General features: G+C 43.1%; 1 protein-coding gene across 3 annotated transcripts in view; it reads left to right on the top strand.

Annotated features, from left to right (window-relative positions):
• ASIC2 (acid sensing ion channel subunit 2) overlaps nucleotides 1–9,658 on the top strand; it is a 464,091-nt gene extending 454,433 nt beyond the window's left edge. For all 3 annotated transcript variants that reach the window (XM_020785623.3, XM_078377910.1, XM_073004296.2), the window contains 2 exons: nucleotides 7,029–7,097; nucleotides 8,633–9,658. In XM_020785623.3, the coding sequence (XP_020641282.2) occupies nucleotides 7,029–7,097; nucleotides 8,633–8,734 (171 nt within the window). In that variant the 3' untranslated portion in view covers nucleotides 8,735–9,658. The remainder of the gene's footprint in view (nucleotides 1–7,028; nucleotides 7,098–8,632) is intronic.
• Nucleotides 9,659–18,479: the final 8,821 nt, after the last annotated feature.

The following is an 18,479-nucleotide window of genomic DNA, read 5'->3' as shown; positions in this document are numbered from 1 at the left end:
GTAATATTGAATTCAATCCCCAGTATTGGCAGAAAAATAGGAATCCATATAATCAAAATATTTGCTCAGTCAGAAAAGGATAGCTGCAGTGGCAGGTTCCCTTAACACAGCTAGGTCAGACTGGAAGCCTAGTGCCAATGCATTAATTTTAAGCCATTAAATAAATACAATGTGTTACCATTAAAAAGTAAGAACATTTTATTAAATTAATGTGTTGATTAATTCATTGAATTGTACAGTTTTAACATGTGGTTTAAATTAACAAAATGTCCCGTAACAGATTAATATGATGTGCTATTGCAAATGTTCTTGTAAAATAGAGTGCCGTTATTTAGGATTAAAATCATGAATTTCACAATCATTGTTTAATATTTTTGCCAGCTGAGGTATCAATTAGTTTTTAAAGTCCTCACCCCCATCCCAGAGCTGATTTAAATTGGCTACAATTAGACTTCAAGCAATAATTGCAATAATCTACTATGGTGATTCATAAAAACTGGGCAATACTAGCCATTGAAGCAGTATATTAATACTGTACTATATTGATACTATCAGTATAGTCATAAATGTAATACGTATACCCTATATTTACTCAAGTATAGTAAATATGCACTATATATAAACATAATTAACATACACTTTGGTTATTCAGAAGTATATCCCCTTCAGCAAAGGTCTAACTTTGCCTTGTAACTAACTGCTTTTTTAATTAGCAGTTTTCCCTTTGTCCCTTTCACGTACAGTGACTCCTGCTTTTTTCTCCCACCTCTTCATTTAATTTTTTGCTCTGCATTCATGTGACTGCCTTTCTAAACAGCCCTCAGTCAGTTTCTGTTCCCTGGCAAGAGAGGGAGTTGCTTAAGAGTTTCTCCTCTGCAGCCAATTCCTCATCGATTTTCCCCTCCCCCTTTCTATTATTGCTATTGTAATCACAAGATAAGGAAAAATTGGAGTGAAATTGCTCTGATTGCAAAAAGGAAACTCTTAATAGGGGAAAACTTTCCCCCATGTAAGGAAGAAGAAATGGCCCTTAAAGGAATACTGGCCATGGTTTTAAGCAGGAAGAAACAAATTAAAGGGGAATACACCGCTTTAAAAAGTATTTGGCAAGGAGCATTAAAGAGACTGAAGCCCTGGGTAACCTCAGTCGTATGTTGCCAATCCTCATAGGGTGGGCTGGTCCTATGAACATGCTTTGGCTTAAAATGATTGCCACTAATCAAGCCTGAAAATAGATGTAAGGACTGTATAGAAAGCCCTGGCATGAAATTAATTGCCCTAACTTGCCATGAAAGTAAGTGAAAGAATGATGACCATTTCAAGAGAGAAAGAAATTTTCTCCTCTCTCTCTTCTCTCTCTCTCTGCCTCATTTAAAAATTTGAACCAGTAGAGCCCATTCCTATTGCTTTACATTGTGCTTCCTTTTTTAAAAAAAAGCAGGAGCAGATGCTGTTTGCTGTAGATATCTTGCAACATTTCACAATACTGAAAGCATGGAGCAATGGGTTTAATGTGGCTCTTGATCTCTGTCAACTTCAGTACCCATGTCTAGATGCAAATTACCTGATACCACTGGTAGTCATGGTGGCCACTCTAAATCCCAGCAGGTACTTCTGTGCCCCCCCTTTTTTGTGGCAGATACAGTGAGATGATCAGGAGGAGGCAAAAGCATTCCTTCAAATGCAGATCAGGTCAGAAAAGTTGGGTGAGGGATCCTGGAAGCTGTAATCCAAACAAACCAATTAATCATGCTCTAGTGCTCTGGAGCCTATAGAGATCTCATTTCATTCTTAACTTTATTCTTTTTGTATGTGTGTGCTTCTGCAAAATATATGGCACCACTACCACAGTGCCATAATAAGAGGGCTGTAGGCAAGCCATGCACTTTCAGCCCCAGCTCCACATCCATAATAGGAGAGATAATGGCTGGCTAGAGATGCCACGTTGTCTGGTTAGTTGAATTACCGAGACTTTATACATGCCATCTCATGTGCAATTAGCCCATCAGCTGGCCTGGAGTCCTTCCTTCCTTCCTTCCTTCCTTCCTTCCTTCCTTCCTTCCTTCCTTCCTTCCTTCCTTCCTTCCTTCCTTCCTTCCTAAAGTAGCTCTTACAAAGCTAGTAAACCAGAACATACAATTCCTTTTTTGACTAATTATTTAGGAAGAAGCAAGCCCTCCTGCATGCTTAGCTGACAAGTGAAGCCATTCACGATTCAACAGGATTTCACAGAAGTTGTGTAAACTAAAGACTTTGGATGAATGTTGCAATTAGGGAATGCTTGGTCCCTAGCTAGTTGGCAAACTGTTGAAATCTGTTTGCGGAGCTGCCTCCAAACAGTGCATAGAAATCAAATGAAGCCTCAGCAGTGAATCCTTGTTGAGAAATTACAGAACCTGTAGCCCAAAACACAGATTCTTCCAAGCTCTGATATTATGCACCTTGCTGTGTTGACTAAAGCATCCTTAGAGCCCCTTCCATCTCTTAATTTATGCCTGCAAATTTGTGCCAGGCTTTACAACCAGGCAGCCAGCATGGCATAACTGATTGTGCAGTTTGCATTGCAGTTACCCAAATTATTGCCCCATTCTCAATCAATAGTTCATGTCAGGTTTGCACAACCTGTTTTGCCATTCACATTGGCACTGCTTTCTGATGCAGCTGCAAATGTGCTTTGTGGATATTATTTATGCCCTGCCAGTTTTTTCCCTACCATTTGCACACCTTTGACTTATGCAGGTATAGCTGTGCAACAGGATTTCAGCCAATGAGTCTGTAATTCTACTGGCCTTCCAGATACAATAAATTCCATTTTATGTGGTGTAAGCTCCTGGGACCCTAGTTAGGTGCTTCCCTGAAGCAGGGCCATAACTAGGTTGGGGACAACTGGGGCTCTGCTCTGGGCCAAAAAAGATGAACGGTGTACCACCTTCTCTGGTACAGTGCATTTATCCCCTACTAGATTTCTGGGACTGGACTGGCAGCCTGGTCTACTGCCACAAGAAAAACTACCATAGACCTCTAGGGTGGACTATGCCAGTTTTTTGGCAGGGAGGAAGCAAAGCAAAATCTGTCAATATGCCAGGTGTCACTAAGGCAGCAAGGGGTACTTCTGCCAAGAGTTGGTAGACTGTGCCTCTGGCCTGCACCTGGAGGAGGAGAAGGAAGCAGTGGCAGTGTCTGGATGAATAGCTAGTCTTCTTGAACCACAGACAGATCAGGCTTTTCCCATTGGAGGGCATGTCTACTTAGGGATCAGTGAAACGGTCTTGCTGAAAAGTCCAGGTAGTCAGCTTATTAATATATATTACAGTATATGCTTCCTCTACCCACCCACCCCATCTCCCTCTTCCCATCCCCACCCCCCCCATCTCTCATTCACTCACACACACACTTACCTCTGAATGTATTTCTTTTTGGCAGCTCTGACAATTCAGTTCAGGACTTGTGGAGAAGGTGGGATGCCGGCAAGAAATTCAGTGCTGCTTGTGTTATTTCCATGTCATGAATTACAATGTTGATTTGGGGTTCATTTTATGCTGCTTAGCAAAAAAAGTGCCAAAACTGGTAGTTACAGCAAAAATAAGAGTAGGTACATATTTTCATTTATTTATTTATGAGATTGCTATACCACCCAACTTAGTGAAAGCCACTACTCTGGGTGGTTTGCACAAGAAAAATAAAAATGTAAAATATTAATCCCACCAATCCATATCCCACAACAAATAGGGTGAAAACCTTAGGGGAATATATTGCTAAAGGCTTCTCTATATAGCACTGCCTTCTCCAGTTTCCTGAAAGTTTGGAAAGACAGTGCCTGCCATGCCTTCAACAAAAGTTAAGTCCACAGGGATGAGGCTACCAAGAAAGGGAGACGTATACGTTATTAGAAACTTCTGATTATTATTCTCATTATTGTTGCTGCTGCTGCTGTGATTGCTGTGGATCTTAAATTCCTTTAAGAAGATTTGTTGCACTCATAAAGAACTTACATCTTTTTCAAATTCTACATGTATTTGTCTTAGTATTGTTCTTTGAATTCTTTATTCAGATATATATCCTACTGAATTAAGTGAACATGTCAGTAAATGCTCGTAAAAGAGATATATATCTGTACTTATTACGAAGCAGAGAGTGAAAGAGTTATTTATTTGGAGTGCAGTTTCCAGAATCCCAGGCAACACTGTCAGTGACTCTACTGGCTGAAAGATTCTAAATGGTGTAAACCAAAAAGTAAATGTTTACGTTTTTTGACTTTCGCTTCCTACTACAATATAGCCCATAACAGTAAAGCAAAAGAGCAGCTAATGGAGATGGAGGTTCAGGAAGGGTGCCACATGAGATCGGAGTATGTTTTTATAGTCTCTCTCTCTCTCTCTCTCTCTCTCTCTCTCTCTCTCTCTCTCTCTCTCTCACACACACACACACACACACACACACACACACACACACACACAAAAACACAGAGTGAGAGAGTTAAATGAAGTTAAATGCAGCTGCCTTGGATCCTTTCAAGGAGAAAGGTGGGGTAAATATATTTTAAATAAATAAAAAATACTGTATTTGTCTGTGTACAAGATACTACTTTTTCCTAAATCATTACACTAAAAATTAAGAGTGTCTTTTACACAGACGGAAACTGAGAACACAGATAGAACAAAATGGCCCATACCTTACCTCAGTAAACAGGCTTAGCTTCCTCCAGTCATGAGCCTTATGGAACTGATGTCAGCTGATGCTGAAGAAACCAATTGGAACACACCTCGTTGGCGGTGGAGCCTGTAGGCTCAGGTTCAGCAGAGACTCCTTATGTCCAAGCATTCTGAGCCCAGAGGCTGAATATTCAAAGCTAACTTTTCTTAATTTTGGGGTTAGAAAAAGGGGGGGGGATCTTATAAACGGAGGCATCTTATAAACAGAAAAATATGGCAATAAAACAGTTAAAGTTTGAGATGGTGCTGTCATGTGTGGGGAATTATTTTGGTATACCCATGGATTTGTGGGGCAGTTGCCATTCATAAAAAATTATGGTAGCCATCTCATGCAAATATCACTACAAAACCATGTATATGACATTTTATGTTTCTTTACGTGGACCAAGAATGTCCATGGCTGCTTTACATGGCTCCTCTTTCCCCATTTTATTTCGAAAGCATAGGTAGGTAGGATAGGGAAATACTATACTGATTATCCCAAGGATACCAAGTAAGCTTTGTGATTAAGCAGGAACTTGAACTTGGTTCTCCCTCCTCTAAGTCCAGCGGTCTATCCATTAAAGTATATCAGCACTCTCAGATCAATGGGTATAAATTACTCAATGACTAAACCATATTGACAGAACACATGGCAACAGTTAATGTGCCTCATTTCTGTATTATGCAAAATTTCATAGTATGAAAATAAAATATTTGCATATCATATTCAGATTTAGGGAAGTGGAATATGCCAGCCTTCATACTAGATAGCCCAGGCCTACCTTACACAGAGGTAAGGTAACCCTTACACCAGAGATCCCCAGCCCCCAGTCTGCGGCCTGGTGCTGGTCCGTGGCCTGAGCTGGACCAGGCCGCAAAGACAGTCCTCCCGCCCCCCTGCACACAGTCACCCCCGCACAGCCTGTTTGCACCTGCACGTGTGCTCCAGTGTGCCCGTGCAAGCACCGCACCACCATTTGTGCATGTGCATGAGCATGCGTGCACCTGCACAAGCCCCGTGCCGCCATTTACCCATGTGCACGAGCGCACGCACAAGAGAGAACTCATGTGCACATGCGCTTGAGTGCGCAGGTTGCCCCGCCTTCCCCAGCCGCCGGTCCACAGGGTGAAAAAGATTGGGGACCCCTGCCTTACATGGCATCAACCAGACATTTTGGGCTACATTTCTGATCTTTCTCAGCCATCATGGGTTATGATTTGTGCCTATAGGAGTTATAATCGGAAACGTCTGGAGGACAACACCATTGAGCAATATGTTGTATTACTGAGAGTATGACTAGATATGATAACCGGATCCAACTTGATTACTACAAATTTCCTGTATAATGTTGCTGGTGGAGTGGAACGTAAAATGCAGAATGGAAAGGAGAACCTTTACCCTCTTCTCCCTCTCCTGTGTATGTTCTTACACCCATAACTGCTGGACTTTGTTTGGTTTTTGCTCCTCTTTCTGGGCTTGGATCCCCACAGAACAAAAACAGCTAAAAGTGGTTTCAGTGAGAATGGGAAAACAAATACAGTAAAAAGGCTTCTGGCTCTCCCCAGCTTCCTTGATGCACTTTGAATGGTCCTTCCTCTGTCTTGTAGAGTTTGGACAGCAGATCCAATTCTGCACAGAAGTACACTATGGCACCTGGTTTATCTCTGAGACAACACAAGATGAAGTTTTGTGACATTAATCCTATCCATTATACTATTATCCCCCTACAAATGAAATTATGCTGCACCTAAGAGAATAATGGTCTGTCTAAAACTGCCATCATACGGTTTGTAGCAGGATATTAAAAGGAAGTAAATAAGCATCAACAAAATTGCAGGTCCATTTTGGTTTTCCAAACAAATCATGTTTCTTATCCTGAAGTTGGTACACAAGTTAGAGTGAAATTTTGGATGTAAGAAGCAGAAATGTACAGGGTTATTTGTATTTCTGAGTTAGGGCTTCGCTGCCCTAAATAACATTTTCCAACCTGCACATGGGCTGACAAATGGAAGAGTGGCCCCCCTCACCCATGACCTTACTCTGCCATTTGTGTCCCCAGTCCAGAGCACCGTTATCTTGTCACCATTACCCAAAGCCTCATTTTCTCAAAAGGAAGTTGGGTCAGGAGTCAGCCATTTTTGTGGGTCACCAGACCTGCCTCACTCCCTGGGCACATTCTAGTAGAAGCAGAATAACTCGCTAGCCTCACGGAATGTAAAGGAGGAAGGATCTATTTTCCTATAGTTCCTGAGGGTGGTGGACATGCTCACCTACACATACACACAATATTTTGGGATGGAGAGCCTCACACTTTTCTTCCCCATTTCTTTTAGCTGCTCAAGGAGAAATTATTAGACCTCCTTGGCCAGGAGGAGGAGGAAGGAAGCCACGATGAGAATGTGGTGAGTAGGGGTGAGGTCTTCAGCCAAGATTGTAAGTTCTGAAAAGAGGGCAAAGCCTAGAAGAGCAGAAGCCATTGCAAGATGGAGCAGTTCACTATCCAAAGGGTGAAGAAGACTGTGGTCATGGCTTTTTCTTCCTTTCTCAAGATCAGTAGCACAAGAGCTTTTTGCAGTTGTCCCCCGTGATGAGGGAATGGCAGTCTGCACATGTGCAGAGGCATTCTGCTTCCTTTTGTTTTGCACAAACCAACCCAGTCTCCTGGCATGGTAGAAATGCTCAGGCCTTGAAGCAAACAGGTCCTGAGTTGCAGTGCAGCTTTTTCACCATGGAGGCCCCTTGCAGTTCAACTGAAAACAATTCCACATGTTCAGAATTCAGTGGAGTCCAAGCAGAGGCCTTTTTATAAGTTTCCAGTTGTTGAGAAGCTGGGCTTTTCAGTAAAAACAACAAAATACATCCAGTGAGCCTCATATCTGTCCAGTTCTGGATTAGATTATCATTTCATACATTTGAAAGATACAGGCTCTGGTTGACAGAAACTGATGCCACCATAAATTGGGATAAAGTGCCACAAGACTCTGTTGGCTTAGAACCATACCTTCTACAAAACACAACCAAGCATGCTGAGACACAGATGGACACAATTTCCCATTGCCAGGAGGGAAAGCATTTGTTATTCAGATCTATTGCTGGTGAAGAAAACTTTGTGTTTGTGATCTTTTGATGAGCTTTAAAAAACTTTATTTGCTGTCACGTTTGGGGCGGGGGCTGGGGAGAGGCATGGTGAGACAGAAATTGACGAAAAAGCAAAACTGGAAATTCATGGTCCTTATGAGGTAAGAAAAAAGCTGCATCCATCACACTGTATTAAAGGGGAAATAGCTCTTAGCCACAGACATACAAAGATCTAATTAGATCAGCTTTTCCCAGCCAATTGTACAGTATTAGATGGGTCTTCCCATCATCCCCAGCCAGCATAAATTCTGAATGTATCCCTGGAACCTCAGGATTTTGAGTTTGAAAATCACAGGTGATGGCATGCAATCATTTTGAGCGGTTTAAGTTAAATGGAGAAGCTGGGTCTATATACTTGGAAGGGGGATATTTTATCCTTGCTAGGCTTTTTAGTTCTAAATGCTTGATAGCCCACAGAAATCTTTCTTTTCTCCTCCTTAATCCAACCCCCAGGCAGTGATTTCAGTAATACCTAGCCCATAGATGTGGGATGTCTGCCACTCCAGACATTGTAGAACTACCAACTCACACTGTCTCTCGCTATTAGTTATGCTACCTAGAAAGAATAGGTTTTGCCATCCAGCAGCATTTGGAGAGTCGTGCTTTTCCCATCCCCATACACCATTTTTCATGTGTGGCAAAGGAATTTATGGAAGGTAGGCCAGTGCTGTTATCCCCATGATGGGGAGGGAGAACTGAGATCAACAGAAGAAGGGTTACTTAGGCTACCTCGTGGAAGAAAGCAGGGTTCTTGCAACCACTGCACTCTACTAACTTCTCTTCGTCTTTCTGTTCTTAGAGCACGTGTGAGCCCTTGCCAAATCACTCTGATCCCATCAGCCACACTGTGACAGTCCCCCTGCAGACAACGCTTGGGACGCTGGAAGAGATTGCGTGCTGACCGCATCCCCTCGGCACTATCGATGACCAAATGGCAGAAACTCCCTCCCCGAAAGCCAGGGAATCCTGCTCAGGTTCACCGCATGGGGTAGGGGAAATGACAGAGGAATTCGCTATGCATTCAACTGTTCTCTTTTTCTCTCTTCTTGCCAAAATCCAGCAAGGGACACCTTGGACTCAACTGCATCACCCTCTGCACATAGGGATGGGAGGAGAGGAGGGGGAAGGGCGAGGCTCTCTCCACCAGCAGAAGCTGCGTCTCAATTTTTGAACTGTACAGACCCAGTGACCACGGAACCATCTTTTCATAAAGACTGCTGATGACTGTACAAAAGAAGCCTGCATGCCAGTCCTTTTGATGGCAATACCTCCCTCTTTTTCTTTATAAGCCGTGTCTCTGTCTTAATTGTTTTTTTTTCCCCCACAACAGAAGAGAAGATCACGGCACAACTGATCCCCTCCCCTGACAAAACAAAAAGAGAGTTCACCCATTACTTAAGAGCACCATAGGTTGAGTTGACGGGGGGGTGTGTGGAGCTGGGGAAGCAGAGGTCCGACTCAAAAGGCCATCATTTCCCTTTTCTTTTTTTGTCTAAATTTGCAACAGCGAAGTTTCGAAATCCAGCTGGGAGGCCCTTGGGTAGGGCAGCTCATTGGCAGCTAAGGTGAGCGGGCTCAAGCCAAATGTCTCGCCTCATTTACTGCCACTCACAGACCACCATCACCATACCTCCTCCTGCACAGGCACCCACAAACGCACCAGCCCTGCTGGCACTCATCAGCCACAGCTACTGTCTCCATTCAGACTGGCGTGTCATACAGTGTGTGTGGTCTCAGGATTTGGGATGGGGGAGGCTGGGATCAAGGGCCTAGCCTGCTTCCTCATTCTGAACAGTGCTATTAAAGGTGGTCGTGTGGAAGAGGATGGCTTGTGTCATTTCTACTTATTTCAACCTCCAGAGACGTTTGACCAGATCTTGTGGGGAGGGACGTTTTTTGTTCCAGAATTATACACATGTAACAAATGTTTCCTTAATTCCCGCAAAAATAGGACTGGCCAAACTGGGCAGCAGTGTCAGTATTCCCCCCCCCCAACACAACTGTCCTTCTAAGTGCTCTGACCAGTCCCTCTCCCGGCAGACAAAGATCGGTGTGCTGCTGTTCCCGCATCCCTCCTCAATCTAGCCTAATGCACTGAGGTGTGGTATGAAGGATGTCCCCCTCCCTTGCCATGTTGAAATAAAATCTAATTGCCAATCCAGTTGGCTTCTGTGTGGGAATGAGCAGGGGCACCAATTTGTTTTCTGCCTCAAGAAGCAAAATACTTTCTCAAGTCCCCTGTCAGAAAAAGAAAAGCACAAATGCTTTTTTTTTTAAGGCTATTACCTCTTCACATTTTGATTTCAAGCCATTGGGTGGAAAGCAAAGTGAGTAGCTGGCATAGAGCTATAAGTCCTATTTAGGCAATCAAGAAAGTTTGGTCTGGATGCAGGAGGCGATAAGGGGAGTACCAGCTCCTCCCTCAATGTTGCACAGTGACAAGCTGAAGAGGAGAGTTTCCTTTACAGATAACCTTGCCACGGTCTGTGAGTCCTACAAAACAAAACAGTGGTGGGCCCAGCACTAGCTCTTGTACCCCTAGGTAGGGCTGTAGTGACATTGCTATTAAGTAATGGCCTCTCCCAGTGCCTTAAAATCTCACTATAGATGACCCACATAGTTTTTATTTACGAAACCCCAGGGACATCATGAGTTGCAACACCCTTTCCTCCATGTTATACCATCTGTTCGGCTTTGTGAACTCCTGGAGCACTTGCTTATTTCCTTTTGGTGAACTTACAAAGCTGATGTCTCACAACAAAATGGAATGTAAAGCAGACTATGACTTGAAGAACGGTAGTGAGAAAATGGCATCCAATTAGAAACAAGTATTTTTTTTTCTCCAACTACACTGGGGGGGGGGCGTAAAAATTTAAATTCCACTAAGAGAATCACCGAACATCAGCATTCAACACTGCCCTTTGCATTTTTCTTTTTAATAGCATTCAGAAGGGAATGTACAGACAAAATGAGAACTGCTAACCCCCCCCCCTATTAAGCAAAATAGGCTATTGTGCTGGTGTGTAATTACAGCACAGGGTGTGCTGGCACATGATAAATAAATTGCTCACTTTCCAGCACATATAGGGGGGCCATTGCAAATACAAAAAGGAGATTCAGTTATTTGCTCTGGATCTGCTTTTAAGAAGGTGAGGAGGCTCTAGCAATTAGATTTTAGACAACCAGAGAAGGTGGGTAAATTACTTAACAATGGATTTCCCATACAAATGGCACATGACTCATACAACTGCCTGAAAAATTGTGAAGCAGAGTAAGAGAAGGGCCTTGCGAGAAAATGTATATATGGATTTGGTTTGCCTGCCCACCTATCAAAATGTGAAAACCTCTTTAATGTGGCCAGTTTAACAAGATCACATATAATACAAAGGACAAAACAAACCACTTAAGTGAGTAAAATGTTTATATATATTTTAAGATGCCACCCCACCCCCACCAAAGAATGATCAACTTTCATGTCTCAAGCCCTCACAATAACATGATCAAAAGCTACACGTTGGCCTTGAAATGGTGTCCTGCATTTCTAGAGTACTAAAATTAGGTGTGCCATAACTCACAGCCTTTGATGGGAACTTCTGTGCCTTTTGCCAATGTAGGCAGGGAGGGTGTTTAAATATACTGCTGTCTTCTCTATCATTGCCTTTCCTTGCTCCTTTCAAGAAACCGGTATCATGTCATATAATAATTTATACCAAAAAAATTGTTGGACATATCTTTCCCTCATGATTGAGTAACAGCAGCTTGTTCCCACATGCTTAAAATTATGGAACAGGGCTTCCTTCCATGGCAGATGTCTATGTTTATCTTTTGTTTGTCTAAAAACTGCATGTAGTCCTCACTTCTCCTGATTGCATTCTGTGAATACAATGCCATTTAAAAATAATTAATACAGTGCTGTAGCAGAGATGGGGAACCCTTGGCCCTCCAGATATTTGGAATGACAACTCCCACATTTGGCTGTGCTCAGTGGGGGCTGAATTGGAGCTATTAGCTAAAACAGCTGGAGAGCCAATAATTTCTAATTTCTGGTTAACAGATTATTATATACACCCATAATATTTATTTCCATATGTGTGCTGTACCTCCGCTCTTCCCACCAGACCTGAGAATCAAAGTGGCTTGCAACATGATTGGAAAACTGTACTGAAGTTGCTTCCAAGTGCTGACAAAGGAGAATGGAGGGAAAGCCATTAGGGTGTCACTGGGCATACACAGTAGTGATGGTGGAAAACGCTTTGTCTCGAAGCTCTCAAACTTTCCACAGATGGTTTCAGAAGAAGCCATATGTGTGGTTCACAGACACACATTACCAAAACACAACTCTTGTACAGTACTGACATTTTTTTAAAAAAAATTAAAAGGTACTATATAACTTCTGAATTATTTTCTGATCCCCACAGAGACTTTGCTGGATTAAAGGTTAGCAAGTGCATTAGAACAGCGTTCATTTCCTGCATCTACTGAGAATTTGAGTGTCCCACCACCACCAAGTCCTGTTTGAGTGTTGTACCTGAAAACTATGTACTGTATGACTAAATGGTTGGTAGGGATGGGAGAAAGTAATAAGCTCCACTTGCCCCATCCCCACCCAGATATCTGCAAGACCATCACATATTTTAATGTGGATTTATTATATTTAGTATGATACCTTATTGTGGGCATTATGCTAGGAACCTTACATGTACCTACAGTGCCCCCCATGATCAAGAGCTCTGATGAGGCAAAACCCAAGCATAGAACCACTCTATGCATGTCAACTTAACATGTTTGCAGACTCCTTTGCATACATTTCCATTAAAAACACATGAAAGCGTCACTGAGGTGTAGCACGTGGAATTGCAGAATTTGGGGTTATGTACGTGATCCATTCGCACTACCCATTAATCTCTCCATGATTTCAAGCACAGTAACTGAACAGGGCTCCACTAATAGCCATTGTATGCTGTTTGTGCTTCTCAACATCATGGCTTGCTAAACAAAAATGAAAAACAGCATGGGGTATTTCTTGTCCTATTACATTTCCTTGGCTAAGACACAAAAGTACCCCAATGGAAAAATGCAGATTTATTGGGATAATTTTTTTTCCTATATAGTTTTTGCCTTTGAAAACAAGAACAAAGCAAATGCACAGTACATGGCAAGTGGTCGGAAATTGGGGATATTGCTTACAATATCTCATCAGGAGAAAGGCATGCTACAAATAACACTGAATAAATAACATACACAACTCTTCAAGTGGCAATGTCACAGAACACTGATCTTGTTGGTTCTGGAATTTCTGCAACAAATGTGATGCTGGCATACTAAAATTCCCAATCTGGCTGGACAGAGATTTAACAAATTATAGTATTAAAACTAGTAATCAGAAAGGTAACATTTTTGGCGTATAATTAAAATTGCAAAAGCACATCAGTATTTTCCTTAAAATGCAGCAAAAGCTCCCTAAAAAAACCTTTCCTCAGCAGCTAGTTGCCCAAAGCCTATTTAAATATAAAGGACTTTGGGACTGACCCTTTACAACAGTACTCCATGTCTATCCACAAGCATGTTTGTTTAGTATGGGAAAATGAGGGAAAAATGAGCCTTGTGGCGCAGTGGTTAAAACTCTGTACTGCAGCTAAAACTGTGCTCATGACCTGGGGTTCAAATCCCAGGTAGCCGGCTCAAGGTTGACTCAGCCTTCCATCCTTCCGAGGTCGGTAAAATGAGTACTCGGCTTGCTGGGGGGGCAATGTGTAGCCTCTATAATTAAAAATTGTAAACCGCCCGGAGAGTGCTTGTAGCGCTATGGGGCGGTATATAAGTCCAATAAATAAATAAATAAATAGTATAGGCATTCACTCCCTCCTATCTTCACCACCCCATCTAAATATGCAGCATCCGCCATGAAACAAAAAAAAAATGTTGAGAACTAATTGAGGTTCCCTCTAAGGATTTTTTCACACAATCACCACTTTGTCATCTTCTGTGACCTCTTTCTCATTATGTAAATACTGCTGTTCTTATTCGTGCAACCCCACAAGGGGGAGAAAAGATCCCATGAGTGTTTTCTCATCCTACCAAGATTTGTTGTGTGAAGAAATGCATCTGGAAAATCCAGAGATTTCTGTAAGGCTTATAGGGCATTTCTCACAGCCCGATGTGAGGAGGAGGGAAAAAAGAGAGAAAGAGAGGAAGAAAATGCACGTGGGATTAAAGGATATAAAATGAAATCAAGATTCGGACAATTATATTAAGTTACGTCCCCCAGGTTCCAGAGGACCAAACCTTAAAAGGTACCTCTGATTTATCTCTGGCACTTCCCTAGTAGATTTATGTGACAAGGAATGGTGGTCAGGAATCTGGAAGAGAAACAATTAAGCACTCAATCCCTTTTCTGAACCCCACAAAGAACCCAAAAAAATCCTCTCTCCCCAAAACCCAGCACAGTCATGTAGTGGCCCATGGCAGGCGGGTCAGTGCTCTGCCTCCTTCCACTACCAACCTCACAGCAGGATATCATTTTGTGTTATTAGACAGAGGAAAGGCACACATCCTATTGCACCGGAAAGGGTCACCTTGCAGGGAGCGATCTCACTTAGAGTGACCCTTCCATACATCTGAGAATCACTCCAGCCTGCCCCCCCCAAAAAAACAGTAGTCCAAAATAGTGAAAAAAGGTCCTGCATGGGCACAGATCGGGGTTGAGCTGGAAGCTAATTCCCTTTATGTCACATGATCACCACAAAATAGCAACCAGGTTATTCCACAAGCGGTCCCAAATGCAGGTTTTTTGCAGGTTAGTGATTTTTGTGGGCAAATCGTGCAGGAGATAAGTCATGATGGTCTTCTTTTTACAGATAAGAGCTGTGAGGCTGAGGTTTCAAAGCCAGTCATGTGAGTTTATAGCTTAGCAGGTATTTGAACATGTGGTCTCCGAAGGCAATCTGCTTCCCAATGCTATGTAAAATTGAATTTGGTACTGCAGCGCTTACCATCTTGAGACTCATAGGGCATAACTACAGGCTTGACTTGATTTAGTGGGAAAACCCCAGTCTTCCCCAACGGCGTGCTTTTCTTATGCCATGATATATGCACCAGCCTCTCTAAAATCTTTTCTTTTTGTGAAACAAAGCATACAGACACACAGAGAGGCCAGCAAGCACAATAGGGCGGATCAACTGCTCAGAAAGAAAGAAGACAACCCCCCTGTTTTTAATACTCTGGGCCAACAAGCATCAGTCATTGTAGTTTTATAGTTTGTGTATTCACAGAAATGGAGAAAAACCAAGTCTCAAAAAATCTCTCCGAGACTGACCATTGCATGGCAAGGAGAATTTGTTTCATATCTGGGAGCAAAGCTGGTCAAACTTTCTAGCCTTACCTGAAAGACATCAGGTTGAGGAAGGCTAACATAGTCTACTATCTCCTGGGAAATCGAAGGATCTCTAAATGAAATTCTTCGAGGCTTCATAGCAAACTGAAATTTCTCCTTGGGTGAAAAGGAGTCTTTCAAACTGGTCTTCAACCAAAACCGGCTTCCATTGTGGAGCTTCGTGGCGCAGTGGTTAAATTGCTGTACTACAGCTAAAACTGTGCTCATGACCTGGGGTTCAAATCCCAGGTAGCCGGCTCAAGGTTGACTCTGCCTTCTATCCTTCCGAGGTCAGTAAAATGAGTACCCGGCTTGCTGGGGGGGCAATGTGTAGCCTGCATAATTAAATTGTAAACCTCCCAGAGAGTGCTTGAAGCGCTATGGGGCGGTATACAGTGGTGCCTCGCATAACGAGCGCACCGTTTAACGAAGAATCCGTATAGCGATCCCTTTTGGGGGATCGCTATATGGATCTGCCCCAATCGCCGCACTCGCTTTTGCGACGATTGGGGCATCCGGCGGCCATTTTGGAGCCGCCGAACAGCTGATCGGCGGCTCCAAAATAGCCGCCGGATGACCCGAAATGGCCCCCTATCAGTGTTTTCGCGCCCTCCCCTTGCTTACCGAGGTCGCGAAAACGCTGCGGGGGGGCATTTCGGGTCATCCGCGGCCATTTTGGAGCCGCCGATCAGCTGATCGGCGGCTCCAAAATGGCCGCCAGACGCGAAAACATCGCTGGAGGGGTAAGTTTGGACGCTTATTGGAACGCATTAAACTAAGTTTAATGCGTTCCAATAGGCTTTCCTTGCCCGTACAGCGATGTTTTCGCATAGCGAAGGTTAATCCGGAACGGATTAACCTCGCTATACGGGGCACCACTGTATAAGCAGCATGCTTTTTGCTTTGCTTTAATAACTGTTTATAGATGTACTGAGGAAATGAAGCTGCAGGTTTTCCACTGATGTCTGAGGGATCCTGTGCTGCTCCCACCTTGATGGCATTTATACTTCAGTTACTTTCTGCATCTGGTAGGGAGGGGAGCTGAGGCCTTCCAAAAGGTGGTGGAATCAAATTTTCACCAGCCCTGGTCAGCGTGGTTTGAGTGATAGGATTTGTAGACCAGCAACATCTGGAGGGTTACGGATTCCCTGCTTGTCTTTGTGGAAATATCATTCTGGTTACTATATATTAGAACGACAACAGATGTGGCTTGGAAAGGAAGCCTTAACTCTCCTTCCCCATTTGCTTGCACACCATAAATAAAAAAGCCTCCTACAAGAAGCTCTTACATTCTCCTAATGCAAGGAGCCTTGTGGTGCAGTAGTTAAACTGCAGTACTGCAGCCAAAACTCTGCTCACAACCAAGGCTCAGTCCCAGGAAGCTTCACTCAGCTTTCCAGCCTTCCAAAGTCAGTAGGTTGAGTACCCAGATTACTGGGGAGCAAGGGGGCAATGTGGAGGCTGCATAATTAAATTTTAAGTAGCACAGAGGATGCTTTCAGTGCTATGGGGTGGTATACAAGCAGCAAACTGATTTTAAAAAAAGTTGGGAGTCTTGTATGCATTGGGTTTTTAATGATATACACAGACACATACACTACATAAGCAAAAGCCAGTGGATGCCTCCATTTTTTCCATACACCACAGTTATGTAGCTAGAAATCTTATTTGCTTCCTCTTACCTTCCTCAAAGATGGCTTCTTTGTAGGGTTCCCAGGCATCCGGCAAAAGGAGGATATATCCTCCTTTTTAGCCTCATGTCCTTTGTCCGGCAAGCAAAGCTAAAAACCTTTAAAATGTCCACCTTTTGTTATATTTTATGTTATAATTTTGGATGGGAGGGGGAGAAGTGGAAGGTGGAAAGCAGTCTCTGATGGAGTCACCATCCAAGACACCACTTCGGGCTGTAAATCAGCCACGCCAACGTGGAGCCTTTGCTTCTGGAGGTGACTTCATTATGAGCAAGCTGTGTGTAAAGATTAGCAAGGAAAGGAGAGCAACATACAAACACACACACACAGAGACACAAGGAGTGAGAGGGAACGGGCAAAAGAAAAGGAGGGAGGAGAGAGAGAGAGAGAGGCAGCTGGAGAAGGACAGGATCTTTTTTTTAAGGGGGGAAAAAGTTTGTGAGTTTGCCTGGAGGTATTCAAGGAAGCAGCAGGAGTTGAGAAAGGAGAGGCAGCGGTGGTAGCTAGAAAAGATTGAAAAAGGCTGGCAGAGAAAAGTGAAGCAGCAGGGAAGGGGAGCCAGAGCAAGAGAGGGGCTCTGCGCCAGGCACCTGCCAGAGAAAGAGGGAGAGAGAGAAGAGGCAGTAGCAAAAGGAGGCGGGAAAGAAAGGGGAACCTTCTTGCAAAGCTCGCCTTGGTGCAAGTGAAGGAGCAACAACGGCAGGCACCGGGATATGTCGTGTAATTAATAAAGGTTACTGTATAAGGTAATAATTGTACAATTGGCTGTTTAAATAATGTTTTTTTGGTATTTTGAAAAAAAAAAGCTTCCATTGAATTTATTTTTATTTTTTAACATGACTGTTTCTTGGTCGGTTCACTAAGAGACATTTATTGGCAGCGATTGTAATAAAATTGTATTGATTGCGGGTTTAATCCGGAATGATTCATTCAATACGTTCTCTTCTGTCCTCTTTTTTGTCTTTCTATCTCCCCCTTTTGGTACCCATGTATCTGGCAACCCTATCTCTTTGTGACTATGCTGATCTGTTAAAGTTGCATGCTTCCATCAATGAAGGTGCTTTACAGATTTTTTTAAAAGCAGGTATCTGTCCTGCAGAACTTCCGGTCTAAAATTTAACACAGGAGCAAGCAACAAAGGAAGGTAGAGTTGCAAGTGTATGGGAGAAATAGGTGTTCAGCTCATAGATGTACATAGAGTATGTCTGACTATAGTCAGAGGTGATGCTGGCAGGGTTGTTGGGCCGAGAGCTTATAGAGAAAGTAGTGTTGAAGATGGAATAGCCAGCACCATAAAGTAGGTTGGCAGGGACTGACCCCAAATATTTTGCTACCTGACACAAAGGACAAGATGGCTGTATGCAGAAACCAACTAGAAAGCAGATGAACCTTAAGGGTCCTGTCTTATATCTAGAGAAAGAAGCCAATTTACAAGATGCAGACCAAACAATGTGGCACACAACCCTGTCATCTAACTGAAAGAAATGGCTAGAGGGTGGCTGCCACCAACCAAGGTATTTGTTTGTGTCTCTGCTTCTTGTAAAAGCTGGCATTGTGATTGGGGAAGCAGTTATAGAAGTGAA

Source organism: Pogona vitticeps, chromosome 6, assembly GCF_051106095.1.
Source record: "Pogona vitticeps strain Pit_001003342236 chromosome 6, PviZW2.1, whole genome shotgun sequence".
NCBI classification, from domain to species: Eukaryota; Metazoa; Chordata; class Lepidosauria; order Squamata; family Agamidae; genus Pogona; species Pogona vitticeps.
This window is presented reverse-complemented; position numbering and strand designations above follow the sequence as displayed.